This window comes from Malania oleifera, chromosome 1 (assembly GCF_029873635.1).
Source record: "Malania oleifera isolate guangnan ecotype guangnan chromosome 1, ASM2987363v1, whole genome shotgun sequence".
NCBI lineage: Eukaryota > Viridiplantae > Streptophyta > Magnoliopsida > Santalales > Ximeniaceae > Malania > Malania oleifera.
In genome coordinates, this window is record NC_080417.1 from 148,956,397 (window position 1) to 148,975,137 (window position 18,741).

General features: G+C 36.3%; 1 protein-coding gene across 1 annotated transcript; it reads right to left on the minus strand.

Moving 5' to 3' along the window:
* Positions 1 to 7,157: 7,157 nt before the first annotated feature.
* Positions 7,158 to 15,984, minus strand: LOC131149711 (cyprosin-like). Its single transcript, XM_058100408.1, has 14 exons — positions 15,759 to 15,984; positions 12,619 to 13,001; positions 12,440 to 12,500; positions 11,832 to 11,926; positions 11,627 to 11,739; positions 10,999 to 11,167; positions 10,863 to 10,902; positions 10,311 to 10,375; positions 9,824 to 9,937; positions 9,252 to 9,316; positions 8,982 to 9,102; positions 8,778 to 8,897; positions 7,394 to 7,476; positions 7,158 to 7,242 (listed from the first exon to the last, which is right to left on the minus strand). Exons 1-14 carry the CDS (start codon positions 15,982 to 15,984, stop codon positions 7,158 to 7,160), a joined length of 1,740 nt encoding a protein of 579 aa, XP_057956391.1.
* Positions 15,985 to 18,741: the final 2,757 nt, after the last annotated feature.

Below are 18,741 nucleotides of genomic sequence, written 5' to 3' on the forward strand. Positions count from 1 at the left end.
AATTTTGCCTTAAAATTATATAAAATCTTAACATAGTGTTCTTTTTGTGTGTCTCAAATCAATGACAAAGTAAAAATTGTCATGTGTGCATGTGTGTGAAGATGGGCACGTGCATCACGAGTGCCCTTTTTGCTAGTATTATTATAATAGAAGAAAGCAACACTATGAGATGGAAGAGTATTTTGATGATTGTGGTATTTTAATGATTGTGAAATACAATCCTTCAACTTACTTCACTTCACTCCGAAGTGATTATTGCAAGTAGCTAGGGGTTGCATGTACCATCAAGCAACATAATGTAGAATGTTTATTGGTAATACTAAACATTGTCCACCATGAAATGGCGATGACATTCAAAGTTTGTGGGTTTGATGGTGTTCAAAGTTGCGTGGTTATCCTCTTTAATGGTTTTAATAAATTTTTGTAAAGTCCATAACTATGAGTAATGACAATTGTACCATTATTTGATAAAAATATTAATAAATCAAAACACCAGCAACTAGGACAAAATAATATTGTTAGGACCCTGTGAGCATCCAAAAGAAAGTGTTACCAAGAAATTTACGTGGTTCGGTCAAGAACGACCTACGTCTACGGAGCACACACTAACTATTCAATAACTCGCCAGAAAAATGTTACAATTCTCTCTCTTTCTCTTCCTCCCTTCTTCCTCACAGCTCTCTCTGCACTCTCTATGCTCTCTCTGCACTGTGCTATGCTGTTGTGCTATTTGTTGTATAATACAATATCTTCCACAGCCTCTTTATATAGGCTTGGATTTTAAACGATAATCAATACAATTTAATCACAAATTGGAAGTTAAAAGAATAGATTAAATGGAGAATAAATTCCACACGTTTTCTGACTCATCTCAACGCGCCTCCAGCTGTGTTTCTGGCTCCAACTCTAACAATCTCCCACTTGGAGACAGAGACACCTTCTCAACCAGTATCATGAATAAATGATGTGCTTAAAATATGTGTCTTTATGCATGAAGACCAGCTGAAGTTGAACACAACTTTAGTTTCTTTGTAGTCACCACTTTAGTTAACATATCTGTCGAATTTTTGTTATCTTAGATTTTTTTAAGTATCAACACACCGTCCTCTATCAGAGATCTGACGAAGTGGTAACGCAATCCAATATGCTTAGTTCTTGAATGAAATGCTGAATTCTTTGCCAGATGTATCGCACTCTGACTGTCACTGTACAAAACATTCCTTTCCTGCTTTAATCCAAGCTCCGTTAACAAACCCTGAAGCCAAATCATCCCTTTACTGGCTTCTGTCACTGCTACATACTCAGCTTCTGTAGTAGATAAGGCAACAATCTTTTGTATCTGCGACATCCATCTAACAACTATTGTGCCAACAGTGAACACGTATCCGGTGGTGCTCCTGCGGTGATCTATTTCACCAGCAAAATTAGCATCTACATACCCTTTGACTTTCAAGTCTCCTTTGCTAAAACATAAGCACTTATCAATAGTGCCTCTGAGGTACCTGAAGATCCACTTCACTGCTTCCCAATGAGTCTTCCCTCGATTAGACATGAATCTACTGACTGCTCCCACTGCTTGGCCAATGTCTGGTTTGGTACAAACCATGGCGTACATGAGACTTCCAATGGCTGAGGCGTAAGGAACCTTAGCCATGAAGTCCTTCTCTTCATCTGTCTAGGGAACCTGATCCTTGGAGAGGCAAAAGTGTCCTGCCAAAGATGTATTTACTGATTTGGCGTTGCTCGTGTTAAACTTCTGTAGAACGCGGCTAATGTACTCCGACTGAGATAACTGCAATATTCCCTGTCACTTATCTCTGGAGATTCGCATCCCAAGTATCTGCTTAGCTGAGCCTAAGTCCTTCGTGTCAAATTTCATTGGCAATTGCTGCTTCAATTTTCTGATCTCTTCTATATTTGGTCCTGCGATCAACATGTCATCCACATATAACAACAAAATGATATAACTATACTGATACCTCTTGAAGTAGCAACAGTGGTCGACGTTACACTTTATAAAATCATTCTTGTGCATAAAGCCGTCAAATTTCCTGTACCATTGTCTAGGAGCTTGTTTGAGACCGTACAAGCTCTTCTTCAACCTGCACACCAGATTCTCTTTACCTTTCTCTGAGAATCCTTCTAGTTGATGCATATAGATTTCCTCATCAAGATCACCGTGAAGAAACGTCGTCTTCACATATAACTGTTCAAGATGTAAACCCTCTGAGGCAACAATACTCAGAATAGATCTGATGGTTGTCAGTTTCATAACTGGTGCAAAAATGTCGGTGTAGTCAATTCCTTCCTTCTGCTCGAAGCCTTTAACTACCAACCGAGCCTTGTACCTCCTGGAGCCGTCATGCTCCTTTTTGATTCTATAAACCCATTTGTTATGAAGAGCCTTCTTATCATTGGGCAACTTAGTTAGTTCCCATGTTTTGTTGGAGTTAAGAGACTTTATCTCGTCTTTCATTACAAGCTCCCACTTGCTCGCATCTCCTGCCTAACATGCTTCAACATAACATTCAGGTTCTCCTCCATCTGTAAGAAGTAAATGGTTCACATACCTCCTATTTGGTATGTGCTGCCGAGAAGATCTCCTAATCTTTGGTGCTGGAGTAGGAGGTGGTGGTGCAACAATCTGCTCCACATGTTCCTCTGACTGAGGAATCTCGGTAGTTTGCTGAGGATTTTCTATGTTCTGCTAACGTGTCCTTACACCTTCTAAAAAGTCATCCACGTCTACAAAGGTTGTTTTAGACTCTGTAGACTCAGTTGTGTGTCTATCCTTGTACATCATCTTTTCATTAAAAATCACATCTCTGCTTCTGATCACCTTTTTGTCTTCATCATCCCAAATGTGATATCCAAATTCATCTCCACCATAACCGATGAAAGTGCATTTCTGGGATTTTGGATCCAGCTTATTCCTGACATGATCATATACATATACGACACAACCAAAAACTTTCAAATGTGAAAGTCTTACCTCTTTGTTACTCCAAACTTCTTCAGGTAGACTGTAGTCCAATGGTACTGAAGGACTTTTATTGATAAAATAAGCTGCTGTGTTGACTGCTTCTGCCCAAAACATTTTTGGTAGGCCTGACTGCATACGCATGCTTTTGGCTTTTCCTATCAACGTTCTGTTCATCCGCTCTGCTACGCCGTTGTGTTGAGGTGTACCTGGCACAGTTCTTTCCATTCTGATACCATGCTCATAGTAGAATTTCTTGAACTCGGTGTCAACATACTCTCCACCGTTATCTGTTCTCAGTTTTTTGATTTTCAACCCAGTTTCATTTTCTACCATCGCTTTCCAAATTCTAAAAGCATTAAAAACATCAGATTTATACTTTAGGAAGTAAACTCATACCTTCCGTGAATGATCATCGATAAACGTGACGAAGTAATGCTTTCCTCCTATAGACGAAATGGTTGTTGGTCCCCATACATCTGAATGGACTAACTTAAGTTTTTCTTTCTTCGGGGTACTAATATTTTTCTGGAAACTAACTCTCTTCTGTTTCCCAAATATGCAATCCTCACATGTGTCAATCTGCACCGACTATAAATCACTCAACTTACCCTTTGAGTGCATTACCTTGAGTCCCTTCTCACTCAGGTGTCCAAGTCGTTGATGTCATAAGTTGCTATCATCATTTCCTGTAGCAACTGTAATAGACAAACATGTATCAGGAGTTATATAAAGAGTACCACTTTTCTTACCTCGAGCAATCGTTAATACACCCTTTGAGACTTTCCATCACCAATGAATTTCGTCGTGTATCCCTCATATGCCAACTGACCCACTGAGATTAGATTCTTTCTTAGGTCTGGAATATGCCTGACATCCTTCAGCTTCCATACTGACCCGTTTATACCGATCTTCATAACTCCCTTGCCGATTACGTCGCAAGGTTGATCGTTGCCAAGGTACACCTTACCAAAATTACCTGGTGTGTACTCCTCTAGGCAATTTCTACAGCATGTGGCATGAAATGAGGCTCCGGAGTCTAAGACCCAAGACTCCTGTTTGCTTTCCGAATAGCAGATTAACATCTCATCATTCTCGAAAGCAATATTTGTTTCTTCTGTCTTTGCCCTCGTCTCGAATTATTTCTTCTAACTCCTGCATTGGTTCCTGTAATGACAAGTCTTTCCACAGTTCCAGCACTCAATAACTTTAGTGCTCTGAGAATCTGTGTCCTGAGTACCTCTGGGATTTCTCGGCCTAGATCTGTCGCGGTTGTTTGATCGTCCATGCCTGTTTCCTCTACTTCGATTCTCCATGTTCAAGGCTGAACTCGAATTGGAGCTATGGTTTGGCTGCATTATTATTTCCTCCGTCAAAATCATGCTGACGACCTCATCGTATACAAGTGCGGAGCTACTAATGGCAGTGACGACACCATTCCAATTTTTAGGCAACTGACTGAGAATCAGTAGAGCCCGAATCTCTTTATCAAACGTTATCCCAACTGAGACGAGTTGATCAGACAACTCATTGAAGTTATTCAGATGCTTGCTGAAACTCTCACCTGCAGACATATTCATCGTAAATATTCTTTCATGAGATGTACCTTATTTGCGGCTAAAAGCTGCTCGTACATATTTGAGAGCGCATCCATCAGAGACTTTGTGGATGTTATATACTTGATATTGAACGCCACAGATTTCGACAACGTCATTCTGATGGCTCCGAGGGCTTTTCGATCAAGCAACTCCCACTCGTTCTCGTTCATGGATGTTGGCTTACCCTTCAACGGTAAGTGCAATTCCTTCCCAAACAAATAGTCTTCTATCTGCATCTTCCAGAAACCGAAATTGTTCCCGTTGAACATTTTGATTTTTAAGCTCTTTTCATTCGACATCTCGATTTGCTAATCTAGAGAAGGAATTAACTCAAATTGATAGCACGGATGGATCTGGAACGATCGAAACCCTAGAAATGGTTCAAGTTGCTTGAAAAACAGACCCAAAACGACCCCAAAAAGTTCAGTCAAAGTTTTTAGTCAAACCTGGTCAAACTGATGATGTGTGGCTTGCTGACGTGGCGGTGGGGTCCACCTGTTGACGTGGCAGTGAGATCCACCTGCTGACGTGGCAGTGGAACCCACTTAAATGACGTTGCAGTGGTCTGCTGACGTGTCGCCTTTACCACGTGGCACTCCTACTAACGTGACGACTCTGACTGACGTGTCGCTTCGCTGGCGTGTCAGCTGATGTGGCCGGTTCTGAAGTTCATGGATCGGATCTCAGGTTCACCCGGTGCTGAGAGGGTTTTCGAGTTGGGTCGGGTAGATAACCAGGCCGGGTCGAGGCATTCGGGCGAGGAAGACGCGTGCGGCGCGTCGCCGGCGCATAGAGAGGCATCTTGCTCTAGCAAGGCGCGTGGGGGTGCGTGCGGGCTTGTCTGAACTCTGTTTGAGCTCTGGTGGGCACCCTTCTCTTCGTCTCGGCGAGAAGAATACTATGGTGGCCTCAAAACACACTTTCGATCTACTGGATAGAGCTCTGAATTTCGGGATCACTTCTGATTTGGATTTTTTGCTCCAACCGGGCTCTGATACCACTTGTTAGGACCTTGTGAGCATCCAGAAGAAAGTGTCACCAAGAAATTTACGTGGTTCGGTCAAGAATTACCTACGTCCACGGAGCATGCACCAACTATTCAATAACTCGCCAGAAAAATGTTACAATTCTCTTTCTCTCTCTCTCTTCCTCCCTTCTTCCTCACAGCTCTCTCTGCACTCTCTGTGCTCTCTCTGCACTGTGCTATGTTGTTGTGCTATTTGTTGTATAATACAATATCTTCCATAGCCTCTTTATGATAATCAATACAATTTAATCACAAATTGGAAGTTAAAAGAATAGATTAAATGGAGAATAAATTCCACGCGTTTTCTGACTCATCTCAACGCGTCTCCAGCTGTGTTTTTGGCTCCATCTCTAACATATATATATATATATATATATATATATGCGTGTGTGTGTGAGTGTGTGTGTGTGTGTAAAAATTTGTACACATATATCATCTTATTGCTCACCGTAATACAGTCAACTTCTACATCGTTTTGAGAAATAATTATAATTTCATAGTGGGTTGCAACTAGTTTTCCATGTATGACAAATGGAAGCAAGGTACTATAAAGACAGATGTTGTTGTAGTTTCAATGAATAATTTCCCCCACATTTCATTGATAACAATTCTATCTTCTATACACAATAGTCGAGGAGCTAATTTAAGAATTATAAACACGTTGATGAAAGCCATGCATCTCTTTCTTTATAAACTAACTAGGCAATGAGTCATCCATTGTGTGAAAGCCAATAAGATCTAGTATATCGTTAAATTGAAGTTTAAGAAATTTACACAAAATTATATTAATTAGGAACAATACCAAAAAAAATTAACCGAAGATGATGATAGTTTGAGAACTTATTAATCCAACCCATTTAAGTGTGATCTCATAAAATTTGTTAGAATGACTGGATATCTATAGGATGATGCAAGACCTAGGATTATGTTTATATTGTCATCTTCATATATTAATCTCTTATTTTTTGTTCACCCTTTTGGTTTTAAGTTAAAAATCATACACCATAACATAACCAACAACAAGACCAATCCACGACTTATGCTCGAGATCATGAAATAAAACTCATTTTTGTTGAAGATTAAACTTGAACAGTGGGACGGTGACAGCAAAATTTGACGGCGGCAGCTCCACCAACCCCAGCCCACTGTTTTTGAAATTGTAGTGGAGAGTCGGCCACCAATCTCACCAACCAGCCCACCATTGTTGATTATTTTGTTCTAGAATTTGCTATAAATGGATGTGTGTGTGTGTAATGTTGTGTGGTGTTGTGAGGATGAATAACCAGTGAGAAGAAGAGAGTTTGTGTATCTTAAATTCGTCTATGTTTGTTTATTTTTCAGATTGAAATTAATTGTTTTGTATTTGTGTGCAATCCTCATTGAGTTTCAATCATAACCAATGATTGAGTGAGTCCCCTCCACCCATCAATTTCATTCATCTCTTGTTAAAGAAAGTCACAATAATCATCAAATTCATTGACATACAATGTATTATTTAGTACCACAAACAAAACTCCCTTTAAGTACATATATAGAGGAATGATTTGATCAATCATGTAGCTGTAGCAAATCCAACCCTTGAATTGCCAAAGTCAAATATGGTATGGTAGCTTCCCATGAAAACATCTCCCAAAATCCTACATAAGCAAAAGTTATCCAATATTCAATATTACTCAATAATTATTAAGAATCTAAGTTGAGTACCAATGAAACTGTCCAACATAGTAATCGTTATTACACAAATTTAATGAAGGATATGAAAATATAGATCAAAGAGATAAACAATACCATAGAGTATTATTGGGTACACCCAAAGTTGAGAATCCACTTATGCATTGAGCTCTGAATCCCCCTCCAAACTTCAGAATGTACTAAATTTCATCTCCAGAAGGAAATTAGTGAGTGCATTGCAACTTAACACTTTAATATATTTTATAATATCTAAATATAAATCAATACTTCACTTTTTGCATCAAAGTGTAGCGTTCCTTCAGGTGTCGTCATCACATAATAAAATTTTAGCTTAATAAGTTTCTGTTTGAATGAGCAAATAGGACCAACTTAAATGTACTAAAATTACATCTCCAACAAGAAATTAATGAGTGCATTGCAGCTAAATGCTTTGATATGTTTTATGATATCTAAATATAAATTTATACTTCACTTTTCGCATCAAAATTTAGGATTCTTTCTAGAGTTCTCATCACATGATGGAATTTTCGCTTATAATTTTTTGTTGTTTGAAAAAGCAAACAGGATCAATTTGACCATAATTCACAAGTATTGTATTTTTTTAAGTTGGTTGACTGAGTTAGGTAAAACACGGAAGAAAACACTAGAGAACTTAAGAAGTTATAAAAATATAGAATAGGAGAAAAGGAATATAAACATGGATGCAAGGACATAATTATGTTACAAAGAACATGGGGACATAGCATATGCAGACTCAAGGAGATGACTCAAATTTATTGTGGTCTCTAGACTTATACTTATTAATTTTATTTAATTAAAATTTTCATAAAAATAATTTGATAATGTTATGAATTGAAAGGTGAAAACAAAGGAAATGCTCCTGTGCCCTTTGGATTAGTCGGGCCTATCATTGCGAGTTTATTAAAAAAAATGGTATATACAAATTTTAAATTATTTTATTATACTAACTAAAACCATGCATAATGGGAGTCCATAATCACATCATGGTTAAAACTTCTCAAAGTTTTCTTTTTCTTTGTAAAGATTGGGATCCTATTTTAATACATTGAATGTTATGCTAACGTTGATGGAACATTTTTACACACCCACATTATCTAATTAGATGTTTGATACATAGAAATAGTATGGAATTAAGGGGAATAAAATTAGATTTATCACTTGATTTCATTGAGGTTCGACATCTACTGCAAAAGAGAGAATCCATCATTATTAGAGAAAGGGGAAAGAGCCTTCCTCTTCATTCACTTTTTTATTCCATCATTTTATGCTCCATTTCCTTGCACAACCAAACGTGACATAAAAGTATAATTGTGGAGAAACTAATAACAATAGAGCATGCATGTAACTTTGATAGCCAGACCTTAGGATATTGTATACGAACCACAATCAAAATCAAGAATATATAACAATGTATAAAAATTGGTAGTTATCACTAGGCCAAATCAAGATAATATAATACCTGGTCTGGGGTGAGGTCAAACACCCTTCTACCTATTGTGAATGAAACATTAGGCATGGAGGACAAATTGTAACAGTCAACTGATGATTCAACCATTGGACTCAATATTTCATCATTGGGCTGTAAATACAAAATGATTATAATATAAGTAAATTCAACCAGTCCATTATTACTAAAAAAAACTTATAGAAATTTTTGATTCACCTCATTAATGTAGTTAAGTATACGTTCATGAGTTTCGTTTTGCTTAAGTTGGTTTTGCATCCATTCCAGAATCATTTCACATGTAGAGCACATAGATTCACCCTGATTCTTCATTTCCATGCTGAATGCAAGGATGGTATATATTAATTGGAAAGTAATTAGTGTGTAGATTTATTAAAGAGTTATAAATAATAAAACTTAATTCAAACTTGATCAAAGTATTAGAAAAATAGTTTACTAACAAGAAATAGGTAGGCAATTGAGTCTAACCTAAAACCTCTTGTCTTGTTGAAAGTGCACAAACCAATTTGTGGGCAAATACCATGAGGTTCTTGCTGCAAAAAATAAAATAAAATAAAAGTTATAGTGGCTTGCAAGTTTATTTAAGAGTCCAAATTAAAAATATAACAAATATGCGTGAAGAATTAAGTTAAAAAAGGAAATAATAAGACACTCGGAATTTGATAACTAATGCAGTAAATAGTAAAATCTATCATAAACCCAACTCAATATCAAGCCTATAGTATTTATTTATAGATTAGGTTGGGTTAGTAATTTATAACACAAATATTTACAAAAATGATTAAAACAGTGAATTGACTCATTTTTAATCTATGATACATAATTACACTACTTGGTATTTTTAGAGTGGTCTAGTTTTAAAAGATGATCTAGATATTACATATCATATAGGAACATGTGTCACAACAAAAGATTCTTGAAATTAATTATGAAATGGCTAAGGCTTGAAATGTTACATAATGGTAAAATAAAAGGTAACGGTCCAGGTTTGAAATGTTAGATAGCGATAAAATAAATGGTAATGATCCATTGACAAATACCTTCTTATGTAGCATCTCCAGTATTGTTTTCCCATGTTTTGCAACAATAGCCTTATATTCTCGATGAACAACTCCGGAGGCACCAATTGCACGATTGATAGAAGTAATAATTTCCTACAAGCCGACAAAGAAAGCAATATTGGCCTCACACACTATTAGAAATGTGGTCGAAATTATTTCATGTTCATTTCTTGCTTTGTTGTTCTTTTAGATCGTTTAAAGTTATAAAAAGATTTTCTCATGTTTTTTCTTATCATTTTTGTAATTTATAACACGTCCTAGCAAGGCATTAGACATGGTACTATAGAAGTCCATCATATTAAGCGTTAACGTTAAATGTCCAAAAGGTAAATAAAATAAATTAATCATACACAAAATAGATATGGAGGAAAATAAGGGTCATGTCACTAGAGTGCTCAACAACTTTTAAGTTATCTTGAAATAAAAGATAAAAAATTTGAACAAAAAACATAAATATAAGACATACCATTGGACCAAGTATTAGAGAGGTTCCAGAATCAGCTATTGCTGGGCACCCGCTAGCACAAAATCCTGAAATAAATGTGCTTATTTGTCAAGACTCGAGCAACTTAAAGGGTTTGGAGATTGTATTCTACATCTTCATTTTCATGATTAATTTCACCATTACTTACCAATTTAGAAAAGGAAATAAGGTTGTGGACTTCTTGACACGTCAGGGAGAGGAAGGCGTCACTATGAGATATCTGGAGTTTGTTTCTTTACCTCGTCTAATTAGAGACATGATACGACTTGACAAAATTAGTCTTCCTAATTATTTAAGAGTCTAATGTGCCGTTTTGTCTTCGTTTCGTTTTCGTTACTTTTCGTTTTTATCTGTTTGTAGCTTGATTTGCTGGAACTATGGTATTCTTCCGCCATAAGTGAGAGGTTTTCTAATAAAGAAAAAAGGTGCTACCCTCTTCTTCTTTTTTCTTTTCAAAAAATCTTCATATGTGTGTGTGTGTAAGGATAACAAAGTAAAAAAGAAAAAGAAAAAAGCAGATCATACTATAATTACCTGTTGTTTTACCACCAATCAAGATTTCACCCACGTCAAACTGGCAACAACAAGAGACAAAAAGATTTATAAGTTAAGATTAATAATCAGACCAATCATTTGATCATGAAAAATAGAAGGAAATTGGCAAACTAACCTGCCAATATCCTTTCCTTGTCACAGGGACATATGTATGCTCCCCCTTAAAATGTTTAGGATCGACTCCACCAAATACAATTTCACCTCCTTCTTGATCTTTAATTTTCCGATTGAGCCAAAATGAGAAAATTAGGTTTGTAACAAGTCTCTGTCTCACCATATTGTACCTAATAGAGTTATAGAGTTTGACAATTAAAATGTTTCACTTCATTATTCAAAACAACTACGGAAAAAAGGAAAAATTATAAATGACTTTTAATATGCCATAACATGCTGATACAATATGAGAAAGCACTATTACCAAAAAAGTGTAGGCCAATGAACTCTGGTACACACCATGGATGTCTATCTTACCTCATCTCCAAGTGATTATGGCAACTAAGGGGTGCATTCCCTTGTATCATCACGCAACGGGCCATAATTTTAATTAAAAACAAAATTTTACTTTATATTTGGAGAGATTTTGAATTAAAATTTTTGTGAATTTGGATAAAATATAATATAAAATTATATTAAGTTCAGTCCAAATTTATCAAAATTTAAATCCAAGCCTTTACATTTATGTCCTCAAACGCGGCGCTAAAGCAGCTTAGGGTTAAAAAAATGTTCAAGGCACGCAAATATACCACACTGGGATAGCTTTTCCAACAGAAATTTCTTGAAACCCAAGCCCAAGTATGCCATCAAACTTGGCTAAGACAAATGTGGTGCCAGGCACTCCAGTGGCTTCAATAAAGTCCTACAAAATCCATTGTCATAGGTAAAGACTTCCACTATTGCTTGTAGCAATATAGATATATTAGAACACCACCAACTGAAAAAAAAAAATACCTGATATGCAACCATAATTTCACCAACTTTTACATTGTCTTGACTAAAGAAACCAGAGATAGCTCCGGTTCCATAGTGGATTGCAGCTGGTTTCCCTGTGTAATGAATGAAAGGAAATCATTCTTTAGATATATGTGCATACATACATATATACATAATGTGTATTTAGTATATAACTAGGTGGCCCTCGTGAATCTCTGTATATATATGCTGCCAATTACATAGCATCATCATTGAACATATTAAAAGAAGGAAATCATACAAGTTTTCTTTACCCTCTTCTTGGGTTGGGAGGAAGACAATATTGTTTACTCAGTTTCTTGACAGCATACTTTTGTGAAATAAAGGGCTTCTTAATCACATACAAATGTTGATGATAAGTGCTTGGATTTGACATTAGTAGATATGGACAGGATATATATAGAAAGTAGGCTAGCAATTTATCATTTAGGAACATGTTTTTATGTTTAATGGTGGAGAAATAAATAATAGCAATGGTTGTCAAAATAAAGTAAGACCGTGTCAAAAATCATATGGCAGATCACTTGACATAAACCCAAATTTTTATACATTGGTGTCCTAGCAAGGAGATAGATATGGAAACTAACCATTTCTCTTGTGTGTTCTTGATAGTTTTGATTTGTATTTTGCATGAAAATAGCAAGCAACCTACACGTAGAATCAAGATTAATTTTACATTCTTTCATTCAATATGAGATACATATGTCCAAGCACAAAATATTTTCACAATGTAACTAATAATCACAACTTAAGAAATTAAACTCACCGAAAAATAACACTTAGAGGAAGGAACCCACAAATTAGAACTGCCAGTGTCAAATACAACAGTGAAATTTTGAGGGGGAGTACCAATACCAATTTGACCATAATATTGAGTATTCATATAGTTCCTTTGTGCTACAATACCAGTACCGCCCACCAACTCTCCTTTATTCCCATCTTCAATAGAAACACTAGTTTTAGACTTTCTGTGCATAGATTCCATGAGCTTGGCTACAAGCAAGTCGTTCAAATCCATTGTTCTCTTTTTCAGTCCAATTCTAATCAACTCACCACGATTGTTGGCAGTATAGGCCAGAGGAAACAATAGGAAGAAATAGAAAACCACCACTATGATATTGTGTTTGAATGTTATTTCCATGTTGATGTCTGCAAATAAAAATTCATGCAAACAATCAAAATCTTTGCAACCTAAGCATCACTAATATTCTATATAATCAGTCAAACATTATAATTTGTTTTTGTTCTATAGAATCAAAATAGGGTTTAACATGGTTTAAGTTAGGCCTCAACTCCTTTGCCATGTAATTACATATGTTGGTGCATAGCTTTAGATGTTGCTGCATAATAGTTAGGTAATTAAAGAGATTTCAATTAAAGCAATCATACATCACTTGGCTCGCACAGTGACGACCCTCATAAAGTGAGGAACCTTGTGGCTTGGGAACACCATTTTTTTCGCCGTGCAATAATTAGTTAAACATACCTAACTGGAGTACGTGATATGTACTCTTGCATGACAAAGGAGCCAAGACTTTCAAGTTGAACCTCATTTAGATGGATTGCTAGTTCCATCAGTTTAGAATATTAATACCAATATTAAAATATAAACAACAAAAGAAGCTGAATTTTGGCAATTAATGAAGTTCATGAAAAGCAAAAAAAGATGAAAAACATAGAGAGAGAGAGAGAGAGAGAGAGAGAGAGCTCACAATGATGATAATTAATTGGAGGGGAAATGTATGGAAGATGGAGAGAAATGAGCATATAGCAGGCGGACTGAAGTGGGCTTTTATAAGCTTGCAATGAAATATTTTGCTTCACCAAGCAGGAAAAGAAAACCAAACTTAGTGCTGAATTTAGTAAAAGGTTGATACAGAAACTCTATTAGATTGCATTTCCAAAAACAGATAAAACTACATGCCCATTATATAGAAAAGTTGGAAGACTTATTATTACTTATTTGCTTCCCAAATCTGGGAAGATTGCTTATGCAAAAAATATCCAATATATACGTAAGAATAGAGTAAATAATTTTTCAACAGAAATATTTTTGTAAGGAAAAATGTTTTAAAATAATTCAACTCAAAAAATAATCGATAAATTTACATTATTTTTTTTTTATTTTTGAAATTGACATCTTCTAAAATTATTATAAATTGCCCATCCTTCAAATAAATAGTATTTCAACTCCTAAAACATAAAGTCGTGAACTTTCAAAATAATAAATACAAAATTTATTTTACACTTGAAGAATAAATTTATCAAATAATTATTAAATAAGTCAACTAGCAAATAATCACTGTTATATTAATGCTTAATTCTTTTTATATAAAGAGAGCTCTTTATATAGGTTCAATGTGTAAATTAAATTAAATTTAAATTATTTTATAAATATCTATGCTCCCTAGTCCCTAATAGAATTTAAGAATTATTTAACCGGTGCTTTTAGCCTTTCCAACAAATGCATTCCGAATCTAATATATGCGGCACTCGTCAAGCCCAATGTAAATTATTAATCAAGCCTAGTGTGTGGGATCCAAAAGAAGACCACGAAATTAAACAAAGATAAATAACGTTTATTTAATTTACACCGTTAATCCTGTCGGAGATTTAGGAACAATAATCACACAAAAGCAAAACAAAGAAGTAAAATAGGAATACCAAATTTAACGTGATTCAATTCAATCTGACCTACGTTTACAGAGCACACTGAATTTCACTATAACTTGGAAAAAAATACAAGAGGAGGAGGAGGCTCCTACACTCCACTCAACTCAACTCACTTCTCTCTCTCTCTCTCTCTCTCTCTCTCTCTCTCTCTCTCTCTCTCTCTCTCTCTCTCTCTCTCTCTCTCTCTCATCTTCAACTCAATTACATTCACTCTCACTCACAACATTTCACGCACACGCACCTTCATTTATAGGTGGATGGGGATTGACATAAATGGAAGATGGTAATGAGGGTTAATGGGGTGATTCAATGGGATGAGCTAGGATTAGCACCGACACTCTAGCGCATCAAAGCATGACTCTCCACAGCTCGTCAAGATTGTCTATCTCTACAGCTCAACAACGCTCATTAAGGCTCCATTTCCATTTTAGATTCAACAATCTCCCACTTGGAGACGGAGACACCATCTCAACCAGTATATTGGTAAATGATGTGCTTAAATCTGTCTTCAAGCATGAAGACCAACTGAAGTTGAGCACAACTTCAGCTTCTTTGTAGTCACCACCTTTGTCAACATATCTGCTAGATTCCTATTACCTTGGGTTTTTTTAAGTGTCAATACTCCGTCCTCTAATAGAGATCTAAGGAAGTGACAACGTAGTCCAATGTGTTTAGTTCTATAATGAAATGCAAAGTTCTTTGCTAGATGTATCGCACTCTGACTGTCGTTGTGCAAAACATTTTTCACATATTTTATTCCAAGCTTTGTCAACAAACCTTGGAGCCAAATTATCTCTTTGCTTGCTTCTATCACTATTACATACTTAGCTTTTGCAGCGGATATGACAACAATCTTTTGTATATGTGACATCCAACTAATAGTTGTTGTGCCAACAGTGAACACATATTCGGCGGTACTTCTACGGTGATTAATTTCACCAGAAAAATCGGCATCAACGTACCCTTGAATTTTCAAGTCTCTTTTGCCAAAATATACACACGTATTAATAGTGCCACATAGGTATCTCAAGATCCACTTCATTGCTTCCTAATGAGTCTTCCCTAGATTTGACATGAACTTGTTGACAGCTCCCACTGCATGGCTAATGTTTGGTCTGGTACCAACCATGACATACATGAGACTTCTAATGGCTGAGGCGTAAGGTACCTTAGCCATAAAGTCATTCTCTTCATCTGTCTAGGGAGCCTGATCCTTGGAAAGGCGGAAGTAACTGGCTAATGGTGTATTTACTGCTTTGGCACTACTCATGTTGAATCTTTGTAAAACACGACTAATATACTCTGATTGAGATAGCTGCAACGTTCCCTGTTGCTTATCTCTGGAGATTCGCATCCCAAGTATATGCTTTACTAAATCCAAGTCCTTCATATCAAACTCCTCTGACAATTGCTGCTTCAATTTTATTATCTCTTCTATATCTAGTCCTACGATTAGCATGTCGTCAACATATAGCAACAGAATGATATAGCTAGACTGATACCTTTTGAAGTAGCAACAATGGTCGACATTGCACTTCTGAAAATCTTTCCGATGCATAAAGCTGTCAAATTTCCCGTACCATTGTCTAGGAGCTTGTTTGAGACCGTACAAGCTCTTCTTCAATCTGCACACAAGATTCTCTTTACCTTTCACTGAGAATCCTTCTGACTAGTGCATATAAATCTCCTCATCTAGATCACCGTGAAGTAATTTTGTCTCTACATCCAACTGCTCAAAATGTAGGTTCTCTGAGGAAACAATGCTCAAGACTGATATGATGGTTGTTAGTTTCACAACTGGTGCAAAGATGTCGGTGTATTCGATTCCTTCATTCTGCTTGAAGCCTTTGACTACCAACCGAATTTTGTACCTCCTGGAGCTATCATGCTCCTTTTTGATCTTGTTCACCCACTTGTTATGAAGAGCCTTCTTACCTTTGGGCAACTTAGCTAGTTCCCACGTTTTGTTGGAGGTGAGGGACTTTATCTCGTCCTTCATTGCAAGCTCCCACTTGCTTGAATCTCCTGCCTAACATGCTTCATCATAGCATTCGGGTTCTCCTCCATCTGTAAGAAGTAAATAATTCACATACCTTTTATTTGGTACATGAAGCCGAGAAAATCTCCCAAGCTCTGGAGTTGGAGTAGGAGGCAATGGTGTGACGATTTGCTCCACAAGTTCCTCCTCTTGAGGATTCTCAACATTTCGCTGTTGTGTCTCCTCCACCTAAGGATTCTCGGTGTTTTTCTGTTGTGTCCCGACACCTTCTAAGACATCATCCAAGTCTACATAGGTTATTTCATTCTAAACTGGTTCTGTGAGTTCTGTTGTGTGTCTGTCTTTGTACATTTCCTTTTCATTAAAGATTATATCTCTGCTTCTGATTACCTTCTTGTTTTCATTATCCCAAATGCGATACCCATACTCATATTCATCGTAGCAAACGAAGGTGCATTTTCGAGACTTTGGATCAAGATTGTTTCGACATAATCACTAATATGCACATATGCAACACAATCAAAAACTTTCAAATATGAAAGTCTTACCTCTTTTTCACTTCATACTTATTCTAGTAGTTTGTGGTCCAATGGTACTGATGCACTCATGTTAATCAAGTATGCTACTATGTTGACTGTTTTTGCCCAAAATTGCTTTGGTAAGCCTGAATGCATACGTATGCTTCTAGCTCTTCCAGTCAACGATCGGTTCATCCGCTTGGTTACGCCGTTATGTTGGGGGATACCTAGCACAATTCTTTCCATCTTGATACCATGCTCATAGCAGAATTTCTTGAACCTGGTGTCTTCACACTCACCACCTTTGTTGGTTCTCAGCTTCTTGATTTTTAAACCAATTTCATTTTCAGCCATTGCTTTCCAAATCTTGAAAGCATTAAAGACATATGATTTATATTTTAGTAAGTAAACTCATACCTTCCAAGAAAGATCATCAATAAATGTCACGAAGTAATTGTAGAGACTTGAACCCATAAAATAAGAAAAGGGTAAAAAGGTAACTTTAGCAAGCTTTGTCAAAAAAGCCAAGGTTCTCGTCGACAAATGACATTCTTCGGTTCATCGCCGAAATTTAGAGCCTCGGCGATGAAGAGATCCCGACCGATAGGGAAAACATCGGACAAAGGTTTGTCGACGAAGAAAAGAGGTTTGTCAACGAAAAGCCTTTTGTGGCTCGTCGATGAAGGTACCATTTGTCGACGAGTTTGACCAGGTCAAGGGGTCTATAAATATAATTTTTGGTTGTTTAAGGGTTAAGAAATCACAAAATCTCTCTCTCTCTCTCTCTCTCTCTCTCTCTCTCTCTCTCTCTCTCTCTCTTTCTCTTTCTCTAGAATCGACGAACTCTCTCTCTCTTTTTTCGATCCTTCGTTGTTCGTCACCTGAATCCACGATCCGACAGTACCACATGGATCAGGGGGAAAACCTCTGCAATTATAGTGGATTGGATCTTTGTTTTGAGGACTTTCGGGTTTTATCCCAAAATCGAGGTATGAGTCTAAGTTCGTTTTTGGTTCGGTAGATCTGTAGTAAATAAGATTGTATTAAAGTACTGTTTTTTGGTTTTTAGGTTTTGAGAATTCGGTTCGTTGTTTTGGAGCTGGGTAGTTTGTGTTTCGAAATTCAGAAATAGGTGAGGGGATTTTTTTATACAGTATTTTTTAAAAAAATAAATTGCTAAAAAGTTAGCTTATGTTTATATGTATGATATGACTGCTTATTTGTGAAATTTCATCGGGTAAAAATGTCGATTTTACAATTTTGGTAAAAATGAGGGTTTTGGCGTATGATCATTAAACTTTTCAAAACTTCTTTATTTGTATTAATCTTAATGTAGTAGATGCTTGAACCCTTTATTTTCCATTTAAATGATATTTATTGAGTTATATGCTATATAGCATATTTTTGACCAAATGAGTGTGACATATGATATGAAATGGAATATGTGAATCTGTTTAAATACGTATATGAACTATGGGAACTAGAGTTCCATTTTTCTATTTAGAAACGTGAAAAATAGGTGCCGGTTATATACCGAGCTTTGTATGTAAAAAGGGTTAAATCGAGAAGTGTGCGCCGATTTATACCATAGTATGAATGAATGAGTTTGTGAAAATACTGGAACTGTACAAGTAATTTGTGAATTTGAAAGAAGTTAATTTGTTTTATCATAAATTGTATATATGATATTTGAAACCAC

Bases quoted from the DNA above. Each gene is read 5' to 3' on its own strand.
- LOC131149711 (XM_058100408.1), bottom strand. From the start codon at position 15,984: ATGCTAATCGTAGGACTAGATATAGAAGAGATAATAAAATTGAAGCAG. The intron at 10,376-10,862 runs GTAATTATAGTA...CATTTATTTCAG, and splicing joins GATTGGTGGTAAAACAACAG to GATTTTGTGCTAGCGGGTGC. The intron at 9,103-9,251 runs GTTAGACTCAAT...CCTTGCATTCAG, and splicing joins AACAAGACAAGAGGTTTTAG to CATGGAAATGAAGAATCAGG.